The sequence below is a fragment of the Grammomys surdaster genome, unplaced genomic scaffold (genome assembly GCF_004785775.1).
Source record: "Grammomys surdaster isolate TR1022 unplaced genomic scaffold, NIH_TR_1.0 126071, whole genome shotgun sequence".
Taxonomy (NCBI): domain Eukaryota; kingdom Metazoa; phylum Chordata; class Mammalia; order Rodentia; family Muridae; genus Grammomys; species Grammomys surdaster.
In genome coordinates this window covers 1,110,635-1,128,212 of record NW_021620880.1, presented here as the reverse complement: position 1 = coordinate 1,128,212, position 17,578 = coordinate 1,110,635, and the positions used below count along the sequence as shown (strand labels likewise).

At 39.0% G+C, this 17,578-nt stretch overlaps 1 protein-coding gene across 2 annotated transcripts in view; it reads right to left on the bottom strand.

Moving 5' to 3' along the window:
* Positions 1-13,092: 13,092 nt before the first annotated feature.
* The window catches only part of St7l (suppression of tumorigenicity 7 like), a 65,033-nt gene continuing 60,547 nt past the window's right edge, over positions 13,093-17,578 (bottom strand). For both annotated transcript variants that reach the window (XM_028755616.1, XM_028755617.1), the window contains exon 14: positions 13,093-13,508. In XM_028755616.1, coding sequence (XP_028611449.1) covers positions 13,330-13,508 — 179 coding nt within the window. In that variant the 3' untranslated portion in view covers positions 13,093-13,329. The remainder of the gene's footprint in view (positions 13,509-17,578) is intronic.

Sequence of the window (17,578 nt, the reverse complement as noted above, 5' to 3'; positions counted from 1 at the left end):
TTTAATCTAGTGTACTTGACAGAATTTCCCTAACTTACACGAACAAAAAGCACAAGGGCATTCTACTCCTCTGTTCAGTTTCCTGATGCCACTTTCAAAAACAGCATAAATACTGGGTTGTGTGCTGGACCCAGTACGGTGCTGAGTATGTGTATTTTAATGCTCCTTGACTAAGCCCACAGGCAAGCAGTATCTTAGGTTTCTGCTTCACCTAGCTGCATGAGTAGGTGCTGGGAGGGAGGCAGAGACTTCACGCGATGGTGTTTGTTAGTGTCATCTCAGCTTTTCCCCTCCTCTCCTAGGCAGTTTATTAAAGGTGATTTCTGAAACCCTTCACAAAAGGAAAGCTCAGGGGTTTACATTCAATTGTGACACCACCATGAATTCATTAAGCAGCTTGTTTCAGGTTGCACTGTAATTTCTCCATGTAATGTAAACCCATGGAATCTGACATAAGCTGATTGCTTGTGCTGGTTATTTTATTTACATTTCTGAATGGAGGGGATTTCAATACTCATAAAATATCTAACTGTCTTATTTTTCATCTGGTCTCCCAGGGCAGCTATTATAAAATAAGCCTAGAGACAGAAGCCTGAACTTGCATGACTGGTTAAGCAACAAGGGAAAAGTTATTGCTCAAAAAGCAATTTTAAAAAATTCAATATGGAATTTGAGGCTGAAACACAGATATGGTTACTCTTAATGCCATCCAGAAGATAAAAGCTCAGGAAAAACGCTAAATAACCAAGTTCCTTATCTTTGTTCCAGTGCTGTGAGGGTGGGGAGCAGCTTCACAGAGTTCAAAGGGCTGGAGTTAAGTCCTCCCAGAGACCCAATGCTAGCAGACACAGTAGTGACACAGGAATGCAGGTGACTGAATACACAGAAAGTAAGTGTGCTTTCTTACCACCATGCTACGAGTTAGAATGCGTTACAAACTGCTATCACACATCCAATTTACTCTTTACAAGTGGATATTCTGTTAGCCTACTCAGAGATTAGCCATTTCTGCTTATTCCAGTAGGTTTGGCAAGCTTAGAGATTGTCAGAGAGTAGTAGTCACCAGGAAATTCCAAAGCCTCAATCTTCAGCCTTCAAGTCATCACTCAAATTATCTACTTCCTTTCTTCTGCTGTAGCACTGCGTCACTGCAGTATACTCTCCAGCCCTCAAGTCTAGCCTATGCTTCTTCTGCTATAGCACTGAGTTACTTCAGTATACTCCCTGGCTCTCTACTCCAGCCTACATTTCTATTCCACACATGACATCATTTAATCAGTTTCCACTTTCACTGATTACACATCTGATTTACATAAACTCATCAGGCACAGGTTCCATGTCTATTTTACAGTTGTATACACTGTTATTTTAGAATTCAGGAGGCTGAAGCAAGAAAGATTGGGATTTGAGGTCAACTTGGGCTACACAGTGAGACCCTGTTTCAAAATCTGAGTATCCTAAGGTCATAACTTCAGGGATCCAGTTAGTACATATTGCTTGACTGAGGTGTCACAGTAAAGACAGGAACTAGTTTCACTTCCTTGGGAAGCAAACACTCTGGATGTCCCTCCAATAAAGAAAGACTTGTAAAGGATTCAGAGCTGGAACAGTAAAGTTCAGCTTGCAAGCATGGACAATAGGAAATTACTGAATGCTGTATCCCAAAGTTCTTCTGTTTAGTTTTTAAACTTGCACGGCACATGCCTATTTATCAGAATTAGTGCTGCAGGAAACAGCTATGGATGAGTATGCAAGCTCTGGAGGATGTAGGGGAATCGTCTTCTGTCCTCTTCTCCACATAAACAGAAGTCAGTAAATAGTTCTAAGTCACTAGTCTGCTCCCATGACATGGTAGTATTTCATTTTCACCTAGGATATCCTTCAGCCATTATTAAATGGTCACTATCAGGAATGAGATGGTATAAAAGGTAAATATATGGGTAAGAGCTTTTATGGCAGTTACTATGTAGGTAAGGCTTTTCTTTTTTCTTTCTTTCTTTTTTTTTTTTTTTGTTTTTTGAGACAGGGTTTCTCTGTGCAGCCCTGGCTGTCCTGGGACTCACTGTGTAGACCAGGCTAGGCTCAAACTCTTGAACTCAGAGATCCACATGCCTCTGCCTCCCAAGTGCTGGGATTAAAGGCGTGCGCCAACACCACCTGGCAAGGTAAGGCTTTTCTTAACTGTGTCACTGAAGAGCTCTTTATTATGTGTTGAATTGTAAATTATTCATATAGACATTATACTGAATATTACATTTACAACACTATGAACTTAGGCAGTGAGGTATAAAGATGAAAACATTCTATGTTGCATCTTTGAAAGAGAATAAAGACACTTCTTTCTGGACTTAAGGATTCTAACCAGATGGTTCTGAAAGGAGGGCCCTCTGAGAGTCTAGATTGACTTCCGTCATCATTTTGGAAGCAACTGAAATAATTTGTCACCTATAAGCCAATTAAAATGGAAGCATGACCTCTCTACTGAGGCAGTAGTCCCTACCTCGTCCTTGCACATCTCCATGTTCAACGCTCCACCACAAGACTATGAGCTGCTTGTGAACAAGAACTGTATCTATATTTCATAAGAGTACCCAATAAACATTTGTTTATTGTGTTAATGAATTGACAAACAAGGGCTGGGGAATTGGCTCAGATGGTCAAGTGCTTGCAGCATAAACACGAAGACCTGAGTTTGAACCCCTATTATCTAGTAAAAAGCCAGGCACAGCGGTATGTGCCTATAATCCCAGTCCTGGGAGGGAAGAGACAATCTAGTCAATGGATGTGTTCCAGGTCCACTAAGAGATACTGTTTCAAACTATAAGGTGAAGAATGAGAAAGAAACATCCAGTGTTGATGTCTGGCTTCACATGCACACACTAGGTAGTAACACTACACACCTAAGCACAAGTGCACAAAACACAAAAACAAACAAATCCATTAGTAGTAAGATCTTAATGCAATGAACTTGAAACCCAAAGGTTTATAGTGTGCTTACTAGTTAGCATATTCTTTTTAATGCTGAGGCTCTTTTAAATGTCTAAACTTTGAAAACAAATTAAGATAAGCCTTTTGGAGTTCTTCCATTCAACAGGCTGATACTGAAAGCTTTTTGTCAGAGTATCCAAGACTCTCTGAACTGCATGTTCCAGTGTAGTTTTTGTTTTGTTTTTAAAAGGTGGCATTACAATAGCTAAAATAGACCAAGAGCAAATGAATAAGAACAGTCTTCATAGTCAGGGCTTAGCTAAATTAGAATCCCTAGGCTCCCAGTAAAGGCTAAACCCCCAAAGGGATCAGAGTCAAGTAAATAAAAAATCCAGCTGAATTTTATCAGAGGGCAGAGTTTCAACCCTGAGTACCCCAGCAACAGAGGATGAATTATGTATAAGATTAGTGAAGTGCCTTCATCCACACCCTAGCCAGAGAACATTTTTGTATCTCGCTGTGACTGAGGGAAAAACAGCAATGCATTTGCCTGCCAAGAACAGCTGTGGCTGTACTCTGGATGAGCGTCTAACAACACTGAGGATTAAAATGCAGTCATAATGCTGCTGCTATCGGGAGTGAAAGACTGAACTCTGGCTTCAGAAGAAATGAGGACAGAGCATGTTGAACAGATGAGAACAAGATCCAACATGTTCCTGTCCTGCATGGCGTCTTAACTTCTCAAGTGGCTGCTTTCTTACATACCAGTCACAGACACCACTTGCACATTTAACCTCCAGAATGCTTGAAATTTCAAGATGCAAAGAACTCTCATAATAAAGTCCTCTTAACTTTGTTGACTATCATGCGAAGCTTCCTTGAAACTTCTTACTGACAACATAGGCCCAAGATAGTCTTTTAAAAATTTATGCCTATTTTTTAAGTTAAAAATTTGTCTATTCTTAAATAAAAATTGTCTATTATTACATGTATGTACATGTGCATGTATGTATATGTGAGATCATGTATATATTTGTGTATGTGAAGGCTTCATTTTTTCCTCCTCTACATAGGTTCCTGGGGTTAACTCAGGACTCCAGGCTTGGGCAGCAAGCACCTTTACCTGCTCAGCCATCTTGCTAATCTCTTAAGGCAATCATGTTTGTTTGATTTTAAGACAAGTTTTTTCTACTTAGCCCTAGCTATCCTGGAACTCACAATATAGACCAGGTTATCCCCAAATTCACATCCTGCTCCTTCCTCCCTGAATTTTGGGATTTAACACATACACCACCATACCAAGCCCCTAAGAAAATCTTAATGTTATTGTAGACAAATAATTTCCTCTCTTAAATTGGTTAAATACCCACAAAAACAAAATGTTTTTTTCTGAGACCCCATCAGTAGTAAGGGGTACACCCACTGATAAAATGATTAGAAGTCAAACTGCTGCCTGAAACCTCCACTTCAGCCAAGAGAAAGTGATGGTAATTCAGATCAAAGGTTTATTATGTTCAGCTAAATATAAGAAACACATTTATATTTGGTAGTAGAACTTTTTAAAGCAGGGCTTCTGGGTAGCTCAATGATAGAATACTCCCCAAGAATGCACAAGGTTTTGATCCCAAGCATGTACACGTGCATGTGTGTATGATTTTAAATACAGGCTTATCCAGTACTCGAGAGGGTGAATCAGGAGGATTCTTGGCCATCTAAACTAGAACCTTTTTTCTTAGGCAGATAGATGCTATCACTGAGCTACCAAAATTACCAGAAAGTAATTTCAAAGTTTGTTTTAACTCTTAGAGTCAATCAAATCTCTTTTCAAATATTATAAGCCAAGGATCAGCATTCCTTTACACTTTCTGTATACTTTCAGCAGACACTGATGTTGTTTATTCTGTTATGTACCTGGTATAAATAATCAAAGAATGAAGAATGAAGCAGTCTTTATTCTTCAGTAGCTGACTAGCAAGAAGAGGAGTGAAGTCTGATTGCCAGAAGAGCAAGTGTACAGTCTTTAAAATAAAAGCCCCGAGGCTCACCAACAAACACGGGTGTGAGAGTTTCCCCACAGCTTACTGATCTACAAGGCTTTGCTGTGTAAGAAGCATTTCTTAAATCTGAGTGCCTTTCCTATTGTTCTGGCAATCGACACAGGCCTTTTTATTTAAAACTCTTCTCATAGGGAGACTTTTCAAACGAAGCCATTTGGCTATCACCAGTCTGTCTTTTGTTGTTCCTTTAAAATAAAAAAGTACTGTGTAGTTCTGACTGGCCTGGAACTCACTGTATAGACCAGGCTGGCCTCAGTCTAATCTCTTCTCCTGAGTGCTGGGATTAAAGATGGGAACCATTGCACCTGGCATTCTATATTCCTTCAGTATTACTCTATTTGGTATGAAATTTATTCTTTTCTGCTTGTACTGAAGTGTGTGTGTGTGTGGGCGTTTTGAGACAGGGTCAAACTATGTAGCCCCCTTTGATTTTGGACTCAACTTCTGCCTCAACCTCCTGAGGGTTGAGATTTAAGATACAAATCACCTCTGATGTGTTACTAAAACCAAAAATATACATAATGACTAAAGTAATAGACTATCTTATATATTATAAAATTTTAGGCAAATAACTTTCAGGACTCAAAACTCCCAGCCATAGCACTGTAAAATAATCTATATTCCAGTAAGAATAAAGCCTATAAAAAATAAATCTATTAAAGTGCTTAATAACTTAAATAATTTTATTAATTTGGTCCTTCTGAACATTAGAAATTTGATTCACTGGGGAGGGACCTGAAAGTCTACTTGAGAAGAAAAACCTAAAACCTATTCCTCGGGATTACAGCTTTCTTTTGTATTCCACTATTCTCTCCATTTAAAGAACTTAAATCTGCAAGACAAAGATATTTCAAAACCAAGAAATAAGTAGATTTTCTAAACTGAATTCTAATATAGATAATATGATGAGTGTGTGATAAGCAACCCGTATTAATGTCTGAGCAGAAGTCTTCTCAAAACTGCTAAGCAGTCCATACACTCAAATACAGCTGACACAGCAATACACGTAGTAAGAGTGACAAGGTGTCCTAAACTTTGGTACTGAGATTCATTTTGATTGGAGAAATGATTAAATACACTAACAGAAATACTTGTGGAACATTCCTGAGAATGTCATTTGACAGGTGTGAGGAAGATGTCTTCCATCAGCTTCAGATTAAGCTCTGAGGAAGTGATCTGGTTGTGACACATGACTCTATTATTGTTTTGCTCCCCACATTGAAAGATTTCAGTACTTGAAAAATATAAAAAACAAAACAAAACAAAACAAAACAAACAAACAAACAAACAAAAAGACCACATGTAACATCATAAACACCTAAGTCTGGATTTATTTGTTTGTTTATCTATTTATTTATTTACTATGTGTGACATATATGTCTTCCTCATTTGCTTTCCATTTTATCTTTTGAGAAAGAGTCTCTTCACTGAACCTGGAGCTAGACTAGCTGTCAATGAGCTCCAGGAACTGTCCTGTCTATGCACGCACGTACGCACGTATGCACACAGTACAGTACTAGGAAACAGTGGCACCCCTGTACTTGTCTTTTTGAAAAACATGGGTACAGGCCCAAACCCAGATCCACATACTTGAATATCAAGCCCTTACTAAGTGAGCCACCTCTCCAACCCGTCAATCTGGACATAACTGAGGGAACACAATGAGAATGCAGCAGATAAAATACCTATAGGAGAGTATCTTCTTGGTTTGCTAAAAGGTTTCAGAACTAGAGCTATAGCTCAGTGGTAGAGCATAACCTTGCATGCACACAGACTAGACTTTGTTCTCAGCACCAGAGGAAAAAAGGAAAGAAGGGAGGGAGGGAAGAAGGGAGGGAGGGAGGGAGGGAGGGAGGGAGGGAGGGAGGGAGGGAGGAAGGAAGGAAGGAACATATCAGATTATCCAAATAAAGACTTCAGAGGCAATAACAAAGGAATAAAATTGTAAACATTTAAAAGTTTTTATCTGGGGCTAAAGAAATGGCTCAGCAGTTAAGAACATATATAGTTCTCACAGAGAACCAAGTTCAATTCCCAGCACCTTTCTCAGGTGGCTTACAACCACGTGTAACTCTAACTCCTGGGGATCTGATCCTCCAGCCTCCATAGGCACTTGTAGTCATGTGTACCAAGACACACAGAGATATGAGCACACACGTAGACACAGACATAGACACATAGACACATACACACACACACACACACACACACACACACTTAATTTAAAATAAAAAAATAGGTCTTTAAAAAAAAACTTGACTTGTCATATTATAGGCTCATTCTATTATCTCTATAGTTTCTGGAAAATACCTCAGCTACATTACTGTCATAATAATATGATTACAGAACACTATTTTGCAGGAATATAAGTTTAAAATATTTAGGAAATAATTCCCAAATAAATGAAGAAACAAATTTGTCAGTTTCATTTCTTTCTTTCTTTTCTTTTTTTTTGAGGCAGAGTTTCATGTCGCTCAGGCTGGTCTCAAACTTGATAGGTAGCTTAGAATGACCTCAAACTTCTGATCCTTCTGCCGATACTTCCCAAATGCTGGGGTTAAAATCACCATACCTGGTTCATATAGTACCAGGGATCAAAGCCAAGGTTTTGTTTATTCTAAGCAAGTACTCTAACTGAGCCAGATCCCCAGCTGTCACACTTTTGAATGTAATCCTATAATATTAAGCAATGAAATATCATAGGTTTTTAGCATTAATTTGGTTAAACGGAGAATACAGAAAATATCTTTCACCTATAAACAACTTTCACATCATTGGTTATGATGATTTGAAAAAAAAAGACCCAAACTAGAAACTTTCCGAACAGTCCTATATTCTTTTACTTTATACACTCACATATGATTATAATTGTTTATCAACTTCCCTAGCTCTTAAAAGTGATCTTTGCCCCTAGCAGGGGAAATAATGAGAGATAGTGGATAAAAGATATTTGGCATTTATATGTGCTTATTATTTTAAAAAATGTAATTTGGGAAGAAAATTTTAATTATTTTTAGGAAGGCCCCCAAAGAATCCCCAGTGAGGCGTTTTGTGGAGTGGTCCTTTGTTAGTGTAAGAACTGACCTTCTATATCTTTGGAAATCATGCAACTTGGCTAATGTAGTCCTTAAAGAATTAATCAAGCAAATTGTAAGGCCCTGGCTACAGTGGAGCCAGCCAATTATGAGTTCCTCTGACATTCATCACTGGGACATCCAACTGCATTTCCCACATAAAGATTAGTGGAACTATGTGGAGACAGGCATGTTCCCAGCCCAGCACAGCTACAGTATGCTCTCAGCGAAATCAAGGAAGTAAAACAATTTATTTGCTACTCTTTTTGATACTTGCTGTAACCCTAATACCTTTTTCTGTCAACATCACAGTGACTGTCCTATTTAGTTAAAACTGGATGAGGGACTTTGGCATTCAAACACATTTCTCAATGGAAAGCACAAGAGGCATAGCCTCAAGCCTGAATTCATCAGTAAGTCAGTGGAATCCCCAAAGACCATCTTTAAGTCTTTGTGACAATACCTTCCGAGCTTTGCTAAGAAGAAAGCTCTTTCTGTAGCACAGAACTGAAAGGAGCCAGAGTGGGTGAAGATTGGCTCGCTAAGGAAAGGTTAGTGCTGCTCTTAAAGAGGCTCCTTTCAGATAAGCAGAATCAGATTCTCAGAGCTGGTTTGCTGGCTACCCTTTCTTTGAACCCTCATATTTAACCCAGCAGGCTTCAAAGCAGGTGAGAAAATGACCTACCACTTAAAAGCAATTTTTCCTTTTTCAGGAATCCTGGCCTTGGAGAGTATCAGCTCTGGTATCAGTACATTCCACATCTCCAGGGATTTATGCAACCTTTTCATTGCTCTGTGCATAATGTCAGAAGAGGTTTTCATCTTAGCCAGGAGAAAAATATCCTAACTTGTTGAAAACTAAGTCTGGTTCCACATAGCTTTATACCATGAAAAAGGGAGAAGGTGCTAAAACCAATAGTCTTTCTAGCTCATTCATTCTCTTCCACATCTTTACATGTGATACACAGTGAGAATATTAAAAATCATTAATCTCAGGGATGTACGGTATGTAGCTCAGATTGTAGAGAGCTGACTTACCGTGCTCATAGCCCTAAGAATTCAAGGTCATCCTTAACAACATAGTGAATTCCAGAATGCCTGGGCTACATGAGCTCTTGTCTCAAAACAAAATATCCCAAATCATTAATCTCCAGTGCCAGGCAACATAAAAACACATTTTTATAACAAACATATTTTAAGAAAATCAAATAGAATTTGCTTTAACATGAACTAATATAAAAAGATACTAGAAGAAGATAAAATAGTAATGACCAAAAATTTATATTTAGTCAGGTATGGCGACATATGCCTATAGTTCTAGACACTCTGAAGGCTGAGGTTTACAAATCCCTTGAACCCATGAGTTTATGACCAGCCCTGGCAACAAAATGAGACCCATTTCTAAAAACAACAATGAAAGAAGGGGAGGGGGGAGCAGAAATGGGATAGGAAGACGGAGAAATAATAATCTGCGTGTTTTCTTATGTGGCTTTGTCTTATCAGGAAGCAGATACATTCCATCAACTTTTACTTTATATTGTCATAGATTTGACAGTTTATAATGCCAAATTGTTCTGTTCTAAACAACAGTTTGCCAGTACCAGGAATTGGAAACATTTCCCCCTCTTTTTGTGGTTCACACACACATGATGTACAACTGCATATCATAATTATTTAAATGACATCCAACTATCATTTATACTCCAATTACTATGAGGAAACTCATTTTGAGCTTATTATCCTCCAAATGTAAAGAGGTAGGCTTTCCCACTGTGGCCTCTCTTTAGTGATGACATTGTTTGCAATCAGAGGGAATAATATCCACTTACTTCTTACTGTGGAGAAACAACTCTAAACAGTTAATATATGTTAAACACATTTACCCCCAACAAAACCTATGTAGCACTATTTCTTACTTTACAACTAAGACTAGAGAAGGTTGCATAACTTACATGAGATTGCATAGACAGTAAGTGTCAGGGCTGGGATCAGGGCAAAGCAGTTTGGTTCTAGAGTCTTGCTTGTAACCGTTCTACAGTGCTGCCACCTCTCCAGCCGGATAAGGCAGCGTGCTATCCTGGTATTCCAATTCCTCACATTGGTGGCCAGAATAATTGGTGGTGGTAGTGGAACAAGGTTTCTTGAGCTTTAAAAGTACAGGCAAGATAAGCTGGGAATCTTGTTAAGACTTAGATTCTGATACAGGAGGTCTGCAGTGAAGCCTGAGCCTACCTTTTTTAACAAGCTCCTAGAGGAGGGTGGTGTTTCTCATGCATAGACCACACTTTATGAAGTGGTGAAGAACTAGAACAGGAGTCTCTAGTTCCTTGCTGCGTGTCATCTGTCAAAGCATTTAAGAGCTGTATACTGTAAGGGGCAGACTGCCCATTCTCAATCATTTTCCACTGATTTTTACATAGGACCTGACTTTAGACTAGCTGCATGCCACACACTGATGTGCAAGTCTCATCAATAAGTATGTGGCTTTTAGAAATCTAAAAATATACATGTAATAGCCATAGGGATAAAATGTGGCTGTAAAAGTTCACTGTCAGCAAGCTTTTAAATATTATATATCACCAACTATACAAATAAAATATAGTATATAAATGTTTATTGTCTAGCAACTAAAATAATAATATACTAATAACTTTTGGTGTTAAAAAAAAGGAAGCTTCTACTTTAAAATATGCAATTTTTCATTCTCGAGTCTCTGCTAAGAGTGCTAAGGAAGTTGTGCTATGTAACCTTAATGCTCTCCTGGTGCCATCAGTGACCTCTTCAGTGACGGCCACTACTATATAAACACTGATGGATAGAGGAGAGTACCTCTACTCTCTGTGAGCAGCACGTCGACTGCTCCATCCCGGTTCCAGATTGCAGGTCTCCTGCTCTATGCCTCCCCCTTCCCACTCCACTGCCGTGAGAAAAACTCAGGAGCCCATCTCTCTCATTGCCTGTCTGAGCCTTTTATATATGTGGGTTAAGTGCCTCTCCACTCTTCTTCTCCTCTAAGTGGAGAGCATCCCCTTTCTGGTCCGTTTGTCCATGCCCCTCAAACAGTGAGGTCATGTCAGTCTGACACATACTTATTCCCCATCAGCACCACTACAAGCAACAGTAAAAGTCATTACCCAGCTTCCTTTCCTCATTAAGAGGAAATGGAATAGTCAGTCTGCAACCCACACATCTACACTCCATGAGCAGCAGTTGGAAGTCATTTGTCTTGGAGCCTGACTCAAAATCAAATTTGTACTCAGACTCTAGGCCTAGAGCCAGTGACATCTTAACACACTGCACAGGTGACCTTCAAGGAAAAGGGGAGCCAGTGTCCACAGCACTGGTGCCATAGAGCCAACAAATCTGTAAGGCACAAAATAAACTATTCTTTTTTGTTTTTAATTGTTGTCCCCCCCCCGCCCCGGCCACCCCCCCCCCCCCCCCAGATAGGGTTTCTCCATGTAGCTCTGACTGTTCTGGAACTCACTATGTAGACCAGGCTGGCCTTGAACTCAATAGAGATCTGCCTGCCTCTGCCTCCCAAATGCTGGGATTAAAGGCATGTAATACCATGGCCTGGCTAAGAATAAACTATTCTTTTTATTTGTTTGTTTGGTTTTTCGAGACAGGGTTTCTCTGAATAGCCCTGGCTGTCTTGGAACTCACTCTGTAGCCCAGGCTGGCCTCAAACTCAGAAATCCGCCTGCCTCTGCCTCCCAAGTGCTGGGATTAAAGGTGTGCGCCACCACTGCCCGGCAGAATAAACTATTCTTATGGCAGGAAAAGAAAGTATGAGAAAAACAAAGAGTTATAATGGAATGAATAAATAATATTATATATATATAATTTCTTTTTTCTTTTTTCTTTTTTTTTTTTTTGGTTTGGTTTTTCGAGACAGGGTTTCTCTGTGTAGCCCTGGCTGTCCTGGAACTTACTCTGTAGACCAGGCTAGCCTCGAACTCTCGAACTCAGAAATCCACCTGCCTCTGCCTCCCAAGTGCTGGGATTAAAGGCGTGCGCCACCACCGCCCGGCTTATATATAATTTCTATTCTTCACATAAACACAGAAAATATACTACTGAACATTTGGGAATACAGCAAAACAGCAGTTTCTTTTAGATCCTAGGATATAAAAGGGACATATGTTTTTATTTATTTGCTTATGTTTAATGTATGATTGTTGTGTTTGCATGATCCTAGGGACACATTCATCACAGCATCTGTGTGGATGTGAGAGAGCAATTCTGTAGACTTGGTGCTCTCCCACTTTCATGTGGGTTCAAGCTTAGACTGCTTAGACTAGGTTTAGCAACAAGTACTTAACCTGCTGAAACATCTTGCCACCCCCTTAAAAATTGCATATAAAATGTGCAAGTTATTAAAATGTAAAAAATATTAAATGAAAACACTTTTGGTGATATGAATTAACACATTTATATACATTTATATAGGAGAATAAATAGGGATACCATTTTAAATATCAGTCCTCAGACAGGCAATGGTGCTGCTTGCCTTTAATACCAGCATTGGGTAGCAGAGGCAAGTGGATCTCTGAGTTTGAAGTCAGCCTAGTCTACAGAGTGAGTTCCAGGACAGCTAGGACTAGACAACACAGAGAAATCTTGCCTCAAAATAAACTAAATAGACAGACAGACATACAGACAGATAGACAAACAGACAGAAAACCAGTCCTCAGTCAAGAAATAGAAAAGCAGTTAAAAATTGAAGGGTTTGAACTAAAATAAAGGCTGACACACAGTTTATACTTAAGGCCAGAATCAGAAAGGGTCAACGAAAGGATGTAAAACTAGGAGAACCTTTGAGCTAAGAAGCACATGCCACATACAGGGAAATGTCCCATCTGTGCCTTCTATGTACTTATTCCCCACCATAGTTTTGTTCAAGTTAAAATCAACAAATGTTTTGAACTCGTGAATCATTTAAATGGAAAAGTCAAAGTTTTGTTTACAAAATTAGTAGTTTTTAAATACCAAAGAAAATACACTAACAATAAAGAAAAACTGTATCATTCTTTAGTTGGTAAGGAATGTTATATTAATCACCAAAAGTAATCACAAAGGCCAACTTTATAATGTTATAGCATTGTACTCTTAAACTTTTAAGCAACAGAAGGAAGTCCACATCACCAGAACTTGGGTTTGACATATTTATGGTAGAAGCTTTACAATCAGTTCTTGCTGTTTACAAGTGTCTTTCACTGTTCCTGTGGGTTAGCATTGACAGATCAGAGACGCTTTCCTGCGGAGGTTTATAAATACTCCACACAAGTCCTTGAGATCATACTCACAGCTTTAGCAAAAACACCCATGACTTCAGGAAACTGGTGTGTGAGAAACGCTATCATTGCTGTAGAAGAACAGAGTCCTGCTGTAAAGTGGATGAAAAAAGGAAGCTCCTTCTTTGGATAAACAGAGACATGATGGAAAGCTGCAAGGGAAAAGAGGGAAGAGGGAGTTTTATTTCAACATAAACCAATCTTAATATTTTAAAATTAAATCTAGTTTTGAAAATTAAAAACATGGACAAAAAGAATAAGAACAAAGCTAAAAGCAAGCTATTCTCTTTATCCACATAGTCAGATGACTGCACTGGGGTCTGGGAACAGGATGGCATCGTGGGAAAGCACATGGACTATAAAGTCATGCTGAGGTGGTTTTGAAAAAAAATCCTGTCCCTTATTAGCTGTGGACTAAACCATGTAGAAGTTGCTATGGAGTTGTTATGATGAATAGTGTAAGCACTTAATAAATGTGAGTTGTTATTAACTCTTGTTCTTTGAAAGCTCAGCAAGTAGTGTAGAGATAAAGAGATAGACATGTCTTGGAGGATTTCCCAGAATCACTGCTTAATAATTTTACCCAGTTATTGCTATGTTCTATGTGTGACGCTTCATCAAGTCCTATGAGAACAGAATAGAAAACCAACTAGTAAATGAAGTGCTTTGACTTATTTTATCACATTTATACACCTAAGTATTATTTTTTTTAGTGTTTGAGAGTCTCATTGCCAATTTTACTGAAGTTCTTATATAGTGTTCAAAGTACTTGTATAACAATAATCTGGAAGTAAGCCTTTACTGTGCTAAGCCCAATGCATAGTAGGTGCTCAATAAATTTCCTTTAACCTGAGCGTTCTGTGACGACTTCATTAGTCAGAAAGTCGACTGCTAGGACACTGACCCAAGAATTCCTGATGTAATATCCTGTAGCAGTAAGGAATGACTAATTCCATGCTGAACCAAGGTCAGCTATAAATTTCACTTTTTAAAAAATATAACAATTAACAGAGAAGGTCATACTCAAGGGTCCTTCAATAGCTACAATTTTATATATCTTACGTTATACTCAGAAAGCATACAGTAAAAACTACATGCATTTTAAAAATTCAGAAGATTTCAAGAGCCTTGAGCCATATTTCATGTAAAAGCATACTAGGACTGAACTTTGTCAATGCTAAAAGCATTAGAAACTCTTTTAGCACCCAAAAAACCAGCAATCCCTTCTGCCCTATCCCTCAGCTATAAGAGGCTGACTTCTTCCATGAAACAAAGAGAAATAAACTCTGGTATTTCAGAAGGCAAGGAATAAGACAGTAAAATTAATATTAGCTAAACTCTAAAGCACTTTATGGTGTTTAAAGTTCTCATTTAATTATTGAAATAACCTGATGACAGATAATATTATTTTCATGTTATAAGAGAGAAGACTATACAACTTTAATAAGAAAACTTCCTAAAATATGAGACTTTTATATTGTAGGAGAGACCCAATTATTTCTCTTTGGACTGGTTTCTGTAGATTCCCTTGTCAGTCAATGTTTGGCTAATACATCAGTGTAATGGATGACTGACTAGTACAAAAACACTCCCTTGGAACAAAAGTTCAAATTTCATCACTGGCTTGTAAAGAAAAATTTATCAGGAGGAATAAAAGACGACAAAACAGCTATATGAACTAGGGGGAATAGTTCAAGTCTCAACTTATGAGTCTATAAGCAAATTCCAGAAAGCTTTAAGTCATATCAAGGTTGAAGGAGAATTAAAAACCAAAACCATTAAGTACTCCTGGGTATTAGAGTTCCACATTATTAAAAAGTTGTTCATTCTACCACAGTCAAAAACAGAAAAATAAACTGTAAGAACATATATTATAATCAAATTAAACCCTTCAGCTTATCCCTCTATGTCTATGTCCTGGACCTTGCATCCTGTATGGAGTTAAAACTTAATGATAGCTCATCAAGAAAACCTAACTAGGAGCTGGAGAGGTGGCTCAGGGGCTAAAAGCACTGCTACTCTTCCAGAGGACCCAGGTTCAATTCCCAGTACCCTCATGGCAGCTCACAACCATCTGTAACTCCTGTCCCAAGGGATCTGATGTTCTCTTCTGGCCGCTTTGTGTATCAGGCATTCATGAAGACAAATATCCATACACACAAAAAATAAATTAAAAATTTAGAAATTTGTACTACAAAAAAACCTTGTCTGATTTTGTAGCTTCTGATTCTGACATAAGAAATATTAATATACAAAACTGGCCTTCAATAATAAAATATAGAGAAAGGCATTCTTTTAGTATAAGTGTATTATCCTACTACAATAAAACTGTTTTTTTGTTCTTTTTTTGTTTTTTGTTTTTGTTTTTGTTTTTCGAGGACAGGCTGTCCTGGAACTCATTCTGTAGACCAGGCTGGCCTCGAACTCAGAAATCCGCCTGCCTCTGCTTCCCAAGTGCTGGGATTAGAGGAGTGCACCACCACCGCCCGGCTTCATTGTATTTTTTGAGACAAGGCCTTGCTATATGTAACCCAGGTTGGTCTCAAACTCAAAGTCCTCACTCCCCAGCCTCCCAAAGGCATAGGATTACAGCAAGCACTACTGTGCTCGGGAATAACACACTTTTATATTAATTGATTTTAAAATGATTTTCTTTGCCTTAAAATCTGTTTATTTTAAAGTGGAAAAACAATAACTAGGAAAATTAATAGATAATCCCACCCTAAGAAAGCAATTGCATTTTCTCTTTCTAATGAGCTCCTTATCACCAAAGTCAGTAGATTCTCAGTATTTCCTCTCTGGGAAGTTTCTTCCCCTTGAGTGTCAAGGATATCTAGTTCTTGCCTGACTACTCCTACACTAAATCCTACCTGCGTTCTCGCTATCAGCCCTTTAGAACATTTGTATCCTCTTGGCTCCATCCTTAGGTTTCTCCTCACATAACCCAGTGCCACCCTGGAGTATCAGCCTTGTTAAGGACTCCTTTGCTTATCTAGAAATGATGACTCCTGGGTCTCTTTTGTGAGACCGAGAGTAAGAAATGTCAGGGTCCCTGACAATTCAATTCAAATAACATGGCATACAACTAACTGGGCCAGGCATGAACACTTAGATAAAACAGAAGCTCTCAGAGAGATGAAGGGCTGGCGAGATGGTTTAGTTAAACGCTCGCAGTACAAGCAAGAGCACCTCTAAGTTCAGAGTCCCAGCACTCACACAAAGCACCAAACGCCGCATGCCTGCACATCTAGAGCTAGGAAGGCACAGTCAGATCTGTGGTGCTCATTGGCCAGCACCAGCACTGAATCTGAGCCCCAAAGTTAGGGAAAGACCCTGCTGAAAAATGGAAAGCCATCAAGGAGGACATCCAGTGTTGAGATGGATCTGACCTCCACAGGCACATACATACAACAATGTGAACATATAAACACACAAGCATGCATGCATGCATGCACATGCATGGAGCTGGAGAGATGAGTCAGCAGTCAGGAGTGTTTGCTGCTCTTTCAGAGGGCCTCAGTTCTCAACAGCCACATGAGACAGCTCTTAACTTCCTATACTGTATCTCCAAAATTCTTTTCTAGCTTCTGTGGGCACACACCTGTGCATCTACAGGCACATAAAGAAAAATAAAACAAAAAAATTTAAGATAAAAAACACTATGGTTTGTGTCCTTTCAAAAATTTATGTGTCAGAAATTTGGTCCCTTGGGGTGGCAATACTATCAAAAGGGGTGGCAATACTATCAAATCTTTAAGAGATGAGTCTAATAGGAGATCCTTAGTCTATCAGGAAGGACTGTGGGAAGCAAGCCTGTCTTTCTTTCTCTCCCTTCCTCTGTCTTTCTGACTCAAGATAGAGTCACTTGCTTATTTACACACATGCTTCTGCCCTTGCTATTCACATCACTGGCTGATCTGCTAAGGGGAAGCCCCTACTGACAAGCCTGAGCTTCACCCTATACACTCTGAACCTCAAAACCCAAGCTCTACAACCTTCTTCACAAGCTCTGTGTCATGTATTTCATTATAGTAACAAAAAGATGACTAATAGGGCACAGTGCCTTCAATCCCAGAATTCAGAGGCAGGTGAATTTCTGTGAGTTCAAGGCCTCCCTGATCTACCTATTGAGTTCCAGATCAGGCTTACATAGTGAAACCCTGTCTCAAAAGCAGACACACACACACACACACACACACACACACACACACACACACACACA